Raw genomic sequence first — 9,003 nt, 5'->3', positions numbered from 1 at the left:
ACAATAAAATTCACTAATTCAAAGCACTCTGGTGTTGAAATCATTTATTAATCTTCAGCTGCCCACTGCAAATAAATACACACTGACTTTGCAGGGTGCAATGTGCAGGCAGGCAGGACGGAGGCAGCAGAGCAGCTGGGAGAATATGTCCCCATAGTCGTTTTTTTTAAAGAACATGTATTTGGTTTTGCCACCAGCCTGCAGTGACTGTCACAATTAAGCCTTCAGTGCACAACGATCACGAGAGATGCAGGGAACAACCCACACAGGGAGCTGGATCTCCTGTCTCGGTCCCTGGTGCAGAGAGGCGGCTAAAATGTCTGAGTATGCTCGTGTTTTACAAGGCAACCGCTGGAAGAGACACGACCTCGCTCGAAATGCAGAGATCCACAAAATCACTCTGAGCGCTGAAAGCCTCCTTGAGCTCCTCGCACCAGGCATCCAGCACGTCCCCGAGCTCCGCACAGAGGCTATCCGGCACGCTGAAGGAGTAGATCTGCACCCTGAGCCCATCCTTTATCCGAGGGCAGGAGGCCTGGGCCGTGAACACCCTCAGCGGGGTCAGCGCCAGGCAGTTCTCGGCGCCCTCGGCGAAGGTGTACACGGCGGGGTAGCCCAGCAGCACCCCGGCCACGGTGCACAGGTTCCAGTCGCCGGGGACGACCTCGCTGGCGGTCACCGGCTCGGCGCCGTCGGCCTCGGCGTCCCGCAGGTGGCCCAGGAGGGCGGCGAGGTGGCCGTGCACGGCCCGGGCCCGGGCCGGGGCGCAGAGCTCCGGGCCCCGCCGCCCCGCCGACACATCCACGAGCGGAGCGGGCCGGGCACGGAGCACGGCCCGGACCCGCCTGAGGGCCGGCCCCGGCCGCAGCACCAGCGCCGAGCCGCCCATGCCCAGCACGTGGAGGCGGCCCGGGGCCAGCCCGGCCTCCCGCAGCCTGCCCAGGTAGCGCCGCAGCTCGGCCGGGCCCGCGGCCCCGCAGTCCCACAGCAGCGCCGGCTTCAGCCCGGCCGCCACCGCCAGCACCTCCCCGGCCGCATGCAGCGCTCGGGCCGCGGGCAGCCGCCGCCTCCGCCCGGGCCCGGGCCCGGCCCCCAGCGCCTCCCGGGCCGCCGCCACCAGCAGCGGCACCGGCAGCGCCCCGGGCCCCGGGGCCATGAGCGGAACCCGCCGCGGGCCCGCGGTTCCGGGGAGGGCCCGAGCTCGGCCCGGCCCCGGCGCAGCCGCTTCCTGCTGGGCGGGGCCGCATCGCCACGGCCGGGAGAAGGGAAGGGAGAAGAACAGGGCCGGGAGGAAGGCTGGGAGAAGAACAGGGCCGGGAGGAGGGCTGGGAGCTGGGCCGGGAGAGGAAAAGGACCAGGAGAAGGGCTGGGAGACAGGGCAGCGGCACGGCCGGGAGAAGGGCCGAGAGAAGAACAGGGCCGGGAGAAGGGCTGGGAGCCGGGCCGGGAGAGGAAAAGGACCAGGAGAAGGGCTGGGACCCGGGCCAGGGCAGTGGCACGGCCAGGAGCGGGCCGGGGCAGCGGCCGCAGCCTGGGCACAAAGCAGGGGACAGAGACAGCGCCGAGCCCTGCTGGGAGCCGCTGACAGTTCTGTGCCATCAGTGAGTGCTCAGGGTTGTACAGATCCAGACAATTCTGATCAGCCCCCAAGGAGACTGGGGGAGCTCAAGAGGTCCCTTCCAACCCCATTCTGTTATATATGTATTTGTACTGCCCGTGTTTATGCATCCCTATTAAAAAACCCCCACCCTCTAAGGAGTATCAAGATTGCTGCTCCAGCCCCATTAAAGAGAAAAACACTAGACAAGGAGATATTGTCTAGGCAGGTTTAATAGAGCACAGATTATTTTCTTTCTCCCCCTTAATGATCAAGTGTTATATACATTGTATTATAGCAGATTAAAAAATATTACAGAATTGAAAATCCAATTTATACAGAGGAGTTGCTTAAGCAAACAGCTGTAAAGGGTGAAGGAGTTCAAAGTATTCCTGTAATCCCCTCTGTACTGAGCCACCTCCAAAACGAAAGCACCAGAGACTGCTGAAATCGTGGAAGCAGATGACGAGATTTACAGATTTTATTTATTCAGATTCAGGCAAGGCACTGGTTAAGAAACACTTCTGCATATGTACAAGGTAAGGAACCCCGGAGGAAGCCGAGGGCGGGTCACTGTGCTGGGAGTGGCTGTGCCATGTGCATGGCAGGGCCCTGCATGGGCCAGCCCTCCTGGTGGTTCTGCAGCAGCCGGTACAGCTGCTTCAGGTGTGCCACGATGTTGTCCTTGATGTCCGGCGTGGAGATCTGCAGCCGCACGCTGCCGCTGTCGAAGGAGCGCGTGAAGTCACCGGAGAACATCTCGTAGATCATCCGGGCCACAACGGGGATGACCTGTTAAAGAACAAATCCCGTTTTTTAGCCTAAAGGCGTGTGGAATATCCCTGTTGCTCTGCAGGAACCCCTGTCCTGGATGCAGAGATGGTTTCCACAATACTCTAAAACACACTCACAAACCAATTCTGTTCGGCACATGTCACATTTGTATTTGCTCTCCCAAACTACCAGTCTTACTGGGATTTTCCTGGTGTCAGAAGCCAAAGCAGAAAAGAACAGGTCTCAGTATCCATGGGAATTACCCCAAACCCAACAAGGCTGGCACAGGTCACCCCAGTGCCCTACCTGCACCACGATCAGCTTCCTCTCCCTGGGTTTTCCATCGGGCCACTCTTCTCCAAAACAGAAGTAGATCTCGTATGGTGGCTGTTTCTCGATTTGTCCCTTCTGATGGGCAATCAGCTCTAGGAAGAAAAGCCGAGTGCTGCAGGGTTGTCCTCTTCAGGCTGGAAACACCCACGACATCCCACCTCATTGCATCACCCCCGGTCTTACCTACACTGTCCTCTGCCACCTCTCACGCAATTACAGCTCACTCCTTGCACATGAAGTGCTTTCTTTAAAAGCAAGCCCTCTGCTGTCTCTCAGAGCACTAGATGAGTACAGTGCCTTTTTCTCCTGCCACACACTCGCTCCAAGCTCCCCTGGAGCCAGGGGAGCAGTGGCCCCGAGCCGCTCTCCACACCTGGTGCATCCAGGCAGAGCCCCACTGCACCCCACCCCTTCCAACAGTGCCACCACCAGTGTGTAATGCTCTTTCCCAGAAGAAGAAATTACCTACCGCTTAGGAACGTTTCCAGACAGAAGAGCTTGACCTTCTTTTGCCTCTCGATCAGATTTGGGGTGGTGGAGGAGGGGGCACAGGGCCCAGACCAGTACACCTTGCACTGGCAGAGCCGCACGGCGTAGATGGCGTGGCCGCTGACCTCCAGGATCAGTCCCCTGTCCATAACATCCAGCAGCCGACTCGTGAAGATCTTCTGCCTTTCATTGGTGATCTGCTCTGTCCCTGGAAACTTCACTTGCTCCAAACTGATGGGCCCAAAGAGCTCCTCCTGGTCTGGCATAGGACCCAGCTCTCCGTAGAAAAGTCTGCAGCCCTGCGGGTTGCTCACGGTCGTCGTGGGTCCAGTCTCCTTCCCTCGATATTCGAACTTGATTTCTAGGTCTGTCACTGAGAGAGAAAGCGTGGCTTTTTCTGGAGCATCAGCAGCAGGGACACCACGCGAGCCCCGCTGCCCTCCTGGGGGTGTTTAAACCACACACAGTTCTCTTTAAACTGCACAAGTTCTCCTCACTCACCCACAGACAACCACAGGAAATAAAAGGCAAACCTCTATTTTCGGTGGAGTTTTAAAGTACAAAAGCAGAAGCAGTGTTACAAGCCCATGCACGTACTTGGCAGGGAGCTGATCCAGAGCTCGGGGCTGCTGAAGAAGTCGTGCTGCAGCGTTGTTGGGGGCATTTCCATATCCAGAGGTTCATTCTTTGGCCACACAGTTTCAGGGCTGCAGTTTTCTGCAGTGGCTGGAGCCATTGGAGAATCTACAAAAAAGGCAACAACTCTTCAGTGAATCAAGATTTTATTTCAAGCATGCAGCAATTTACAAATACCTTCACTAATACATTAGTCTGTGCCACCAACCATTGATATTAAGAAATGGAAATGTCTCTTGAATTGGGACATGCTGAGATTGATTCAATTCTTCCTCCTCTTCATCATCAAGATCATTATCCTTTTCATCCCATGGAGCTGAGCCAGTGGAACCTGCAAACAAGCACATTCTTGTGGGTGGATGATCAGCACGAAACACTGAAAAAAACCCCCTTCATATTGGATATTAATTTGTGTATTTTTCAAATTTCAGTAAAAAGGATAGATTTGAGCCACACAACATGCCAATTCCAGTTTAATATACAATTCCAGAAAGGTAAGGTTAAACTATTGATGAAGTAAGACACAGCATTGCCAATATTGGGCTGTTTAACAGGAAAACATACAGCTGTGTGCAGCTTTATTAATTTTAGTACTGCAGCATGGTTTAAAGTCCTTTTAGCTGAAGTACAGGCTTCAGCTGGCAGCTGCTCCCGCTGCACAAGGGCAGCTGGAGAGTTAATGCAGAGAGGGAAGGAGCTCCTTGGACCAACGCCTGCCCAGGAGCCAGCCCGTGTCAGCAAGGCCCTCACCTGGATTAATGATTGATCCCTGCGACTGCGGGATGTCGCACACTTCATAAATTTTAATAGGGTTCATGGGCACCTCCTTGGTGCCATCGTACATCAAATTAAACTCCCGGCTCTTGTTAAGCGCACATCGGAGCTGAGCTTTCCACTTTGCAGGGTCTGGCTCGTCCACTCCTTCCTGGTACTTTCCTGTTTCCACGGCCCATGCCTGGGGACAAAGTACAGCCAGCTCAGTCCAGCCCTCCCCACAGAGCAGCTTTTATCAGAAACCAAACTTCCACCTGTAAAATCCTTCTCTTGCAGAAGTCTTAATTAGAGCACTTGTGATAACAAAAAAAAAATGGATTTTCCCACTTTAATAGTTTTTCCAATTAAAAGGAAGTGAGAAAAAGATGCAAATCCAAATTCCAAAAGAATTTTCACAATTATGGGTTAGAGATCTTGTGGGTTTCAGATTCAATACCAGAAGTCATTTTTGACAGGAAGCCTGTGCAGGAGGAATAGACTCGGTTAAAATGGAGTGGAAGGGCAGCCACAGACATCCAGCTGGCCTCTTCCTCTCTCACCCCAAAATCTGATTATTGGTCCAAGATCCCTCCGAGACAGAGGTCAGAAATTCCTCAGAGGGGTGCAGGGAGTTACAGTGAATCCCTTGGGATAAGAATATTAGGGACAGCAGCGATGAGTGCTTGTGGTGGACCTCTTAAGACTTACGTAACAGCATTTCATGGTTTGCTGCCAAGAACAAGCCAGTGACCACATCCCAGCCCGAGCAGATGAAGCCAACAGCAGTCATCTTCCAGAGACCATGGCTCACACAGCATCCGGCCTTTGGTGGTGGGAAAGGGTTAAAGAACTCAGCACCATCTCAGGCAGTGCCAAGCTTGGCATCCAGGTGCACAAAGTGGCTTTTCTGAGGTCAGATAAATAGAGCACAGCTCCCGAGATGCCTGGCCAGCTCCTGGGCCAACAATCCAGCCCTTTGTGTCTGTTCCAGAGCCGTGGGATGCCCGTGCTCTCCCCTGCCTCACCTTGAAGATGGTGTTCTCCTCCTCGTGCTGGGGGCTGTGCCGAGTCGCATGTTTCCAGGGGATCTGGAACCGCTTCGCCTCGCGGTTCAGCCAGATCAGCCCGGGGTACATCCCGCTGTCCACCTGGGCCACCAGCCACGGCTTCAGGCGCACCCTCCGCGGGTGGAGGGCCATGGTCTGCAAGGGGGGACAGCAGAGCCGCTGCTAGAGGTTACTTCAGCCTCATTTGCTTCAAAGGCACTGAATTAATTTAGCGAGAAAGGGCCATGCGCTATATTACTGCTGTTACTTTTATGGAGCTGCACCCTGAAACCACCAATTCACGTTCAGCTGGGTGACTCCTCTGCCGGGAAGTGTCACACACACCTCCCTAAGCGGGGCCCAGGACTGTTACAAGGACAACAGCTCGCATTCAGTGTCCCAGAGCGCGTTATTTGCGCTCGCCGAGCACACCGAGGGCGAGCCCCGAGCAGACCTGCGCTGAAAACCCTGAGCAGGAGATAAAGCCACGAACAAGCCACAGCAAGAACAGGCAGCAGAGTTTCCAAAGCCTCCACGTACACCTTGGAGAAGGGGCTGATCTGATCTCTGCTCCTTGAGTCCCGTCAGACTCGCACCGAGGACGAGAGAGGCTTTAGCCCAGCCGAGGTGCAGAGCCAGGCTGAGGCACAGGGGCTGCTTTACCACAGACACAGAGTCTGAAAGTCATTTTATGACTTTTCCATGAATGCCCTGAATGCAGCATAATCACTGGCAAACAGCACTGACCTGTAATAACCAGGATGTTTATCCAGAAGGACATGAACTGCAGGTCTGCCTGCGCTGCTGCTAAAAATCGAGTGCTGTTTACTTAATGTTTTTGTTAAGTAGCCCTGTGTTGCTCATACAATTGCAGCCAGCCAGCAATATTTTCCTTGTGTAGAACAAAGCCAAACAAACAAAATTAATGCCTGTCCCTCTCTAAGAAGAGGCAACATTCAGTATCTCTAGATTTCGGGAGGGGATTTCTGCACTACAGGCGTGCTCGGAAGATGCATCTCCCTACTCATTTGTAAATCCAGAAACAGAGGTGAGAAATCACAAATGTTACCATTAATAATGCAGTTACAGGACAAGTAAAACCTTTGCCATAAGCCCTGAATATTGCTGGAGGAGTTGCAAAATGCGTCTGGTAGCAGAGATGGAGAAGATTAAAAAAAAAAATCCTATCCAAGAACTAGTCTAGGAACTGGTTTTATTTGTTCAAATACCTGCAGATCCCATTCAGATGCAAGCGCTCACACAAAATTAATCCAAACACAGCTCAGTTTATCTGTTTATCTTTTCTGCAAAGAAAACGTTCAGCTTCAACTGCAAACCATCTTTAAATAATAGTTTGAAAATGTGTGGGCATATTACCAGACTGTTTCCCAGGAGCTGCAAAGGATCAGGAAGCAATCACCAAAATCATTTTAGTGCTCCTGAAACTCTGCCCTGTTGGTTCTCCATGTCGAAAATGCTGTCAGAATTAAATCTTCAGAAGAGTGCTTGCAAAGACACAAAGTCCAGGTTAATCCTGGACTTCCAATTGAGACCAAAATCAGGTACTGATTCCTCTTGAAAAGGGAAAAAAACCCGACATTTTGAAGAACCCTTACTGCGGTTGGTTTCCACAATCTCTTTTACACTTTACCTTAGGAGCAGTCCCTGCTCACTGTGCACACACACGTTTGCAAGGCACGGAGTCAATTCAAACCCCCGGAAGAGCAGAGGTTCGTGGCCCTGTCCCAGCTGAGCAGTCGGGTCACAAGGTGGGCGCTGGCTGGGATTGTCCCCGTGCCCGCAGACAGCGTCTGTCAGCGCTCCACACTACAATGCTTTATGGCCTTTTATCGCCAATGACTTGTTGACACAATAACTGAGAGCAAATCAACTTGAATCCCATTGCTGGGCTCAGACGGTGAGTCAGCCTCTTACAGCCTTCAACTTCGATCCGGTGGGTCCCACTAATGCCAGACACCCGGGGAATGTCCGTGCACACTCAGGGCTCTGCCGAGGCAGGCTCAGCCCTCTCTTGAGGCTCCCCAGCGCACAAACCCAGGGACTCTCCAGTTCCCTTTATTCCCACTCAATTTGGGGGGTGTGTAGGGATAATTAGCACATCCCTGCGCTGCTAATGCATCTCTGGTCAGTGATGTAATTACTCTCTATGGCCTAATTATTAGTATTTCTCCTCGGAGACATTCAGCCCAAGAAGAACAGCTCAAACTCTGGAAGGAGCAGACAGCCTGCAGCCGCTCCCTGGAGGGCTGCAGAGGGGTGACCAAGGTTAGGGACAGCCCTGGTCAGCTGCGGTGACAATTCGGGACCCTGGTGAGGTGCCAGGCAGTCCAACAGCACATGGAGCACCAGGAAAACCACCCTGAAGTCCAGCTGAGCTTTGCTGCACCGATGCTTTTGCTCCCCGCCTCCACACCCAAATATATTCGGTGTTCTGCTCCACCTCATCCATTAAAGCCTCTGAAGATGGAAGGGTCTTCCCGGGGTTCACCGCCGTGAACCCGCAGACCCCGCTCCATGCTTGATACCTTTGTTTGACTGTGTTATCCTGGATTTCATGGACCTGTATTCATTTTTTTCCAAAGGCAAACCTTCCCCCAGAGAAACAGGCTGAATTTCCATCCGACACTGAATCACCTCCCTACACAGGAACCTGGGGCTCCCGCATTTCAGAGGTCTGCACATCTCCTGCCTCCCAGCGCCCGTGCTGTCCCCAACACACCCGAACGCGATTAACCCTTTGAATTCCCAGTTTGGGCACACCAATCTGGTCACCTCGGCCCCCGCCACGGCCAGGCAGCCCCTGAAACTGGAAGGGGCGCGAGTTGTTACACCAAGTGCGGGGTTTTGGGGTGTAACAGCTGCGATCCGAACATTACAGCGGGTGAAGGGGGCGGGAGGAAAACACCAGCCTTGCCCTAACTTTAGGCCTGGCTTTACACCGACCTGAAAGGCGTAGCCCGGGGCTAGCCCAGCGCAGCCCATGGGAAGGAGCGCTAAATCGGTATTTTCAGCGGGCTCTGCCCTCCCGGACCCGCACGGCGACCCCGCACCGCCGCATTTCCACCGGGGCCGGGCGCTGCAGCCTCCAGACCCCCGCACGGAGCTCGGCGAGTGCCCCGATCCCCCGCTCCGCACCGGCACCGGCACCGGCCCCGCTCCGCCCGGGAGCTCCGCCCGGGAGCCGGACACGGGACGGGGCCGCGCCCGGCAGCTCGCGGGCCGGGCGGCTCAGGGGAGCGCTACCGCCCGATCCCCGCGTCCCGCACCGCTCACCCCGTCCGTCCGTCTGTCTGCCCGTCCGTCCGTCGGTCCGTGGGGCTGGGGCGGGTCCGTCCCGCGGGGGCTCGGGGCCGC

General features: G+C 54.7%; 2 protein-coding genes across 2 annotated transcripts; both read right to left on the bottom strand.

The window, feature by feature from the left end:
- Positions 1 to 29: 29 nt before the first annotated feature.
- On the bottom strand, positions 30 to 1,156 carry C24H1orf74 (chromosome 24 C1orf74 homolog). Its single transcript, XM_040085889.2, has one exon. It carries the CDS (start codon positions 1,154 to 1,156, stop codon positions 338 to 340), a length of 819 nt encoding a protein of 272 aa, XP_039941823.1. The 3' UTR covers positions 30 to 337.
- Positions 1,157 to 2,064: 908 nt separating this feature from the next.
- IRF6 (interferon regulatory factor 6) lies at positions 2,065 to 9,003 on the bottom strand. The gene is made up of 8 exons (XM_040085533.1): positions 8,923 to 9,003; positions 5,608 to 5,784; positions 4,580 to 4,784; positions 4,038 to 4,160; positions 3,791 to 3,937; positions 3,174 to 3,566; positions 2,678 to 2,796; positions 2,065 to 2,389 (listed from the first exon to the last, which is right to left on the bottom strand). Exons 2-8 carry the CDS (start codon positions 5,779 to 5,781, stop codon positions 2,168 to 2,170), a joined length of 1,383 nt encoding a protein of 460 aa, XP_039941467.1. The 5' UTR covers positions 5,782 to 5,784; positions 8,923 to 9,003; the 3' UTR covers positions 2,065 to 2,167.

This window comes from Hirundo rustica, chromosome 24, assembly GCF_015227805.2.
Source record: "Hirundo rustica isolate bHirRus1 chromosome 24, bHirRus1.pri.v3, whole genome shotgun sequence".
Taxonomy (NCBI): Eukaryota; Metazoa; Chordata; class Aves; order Passeriformes; family Hirundinidae; genus Hirundo; species Hirundo rustica.
Note: the sequence above shows the minus strand (reverse complement) of the source record. Positions and strands in the feature narration are given on the sequence as shown.

Bases quoted from the DNA above. Each gene is read 5' to 3' on its own strand.
- C24H1orf74 (XM_040085889.2), bottom strand. From the start codon at position 1,156: ATGGCCCCGGGGCCCGGGGCGCTGCCGGTGCCGCTGCTGGTGGCGGCG.
- IRF6 (XM_040085533.1), bottom strand. From the start codon at position 5,781: ATGGCCCTCCACCCGCGGAGGGTGCGCCTGAAGCCGTGGCTGGTGGCC. The intron at 3,938-4,037 runs GTTGGTGGCACA...CCTTTTTTGTAG, and splicing joins TCCATTTCTTAATATCAATG to ATTCTCCAATGGCTCCAGCC. The intron at 2,797-3,173 runs GTAGGTAATTTC...TTTTCTTCCTAG, and splicing joins TCTGGAAACGTTCCTAAGCG to AGCTGATTGCCCATCAGAAG.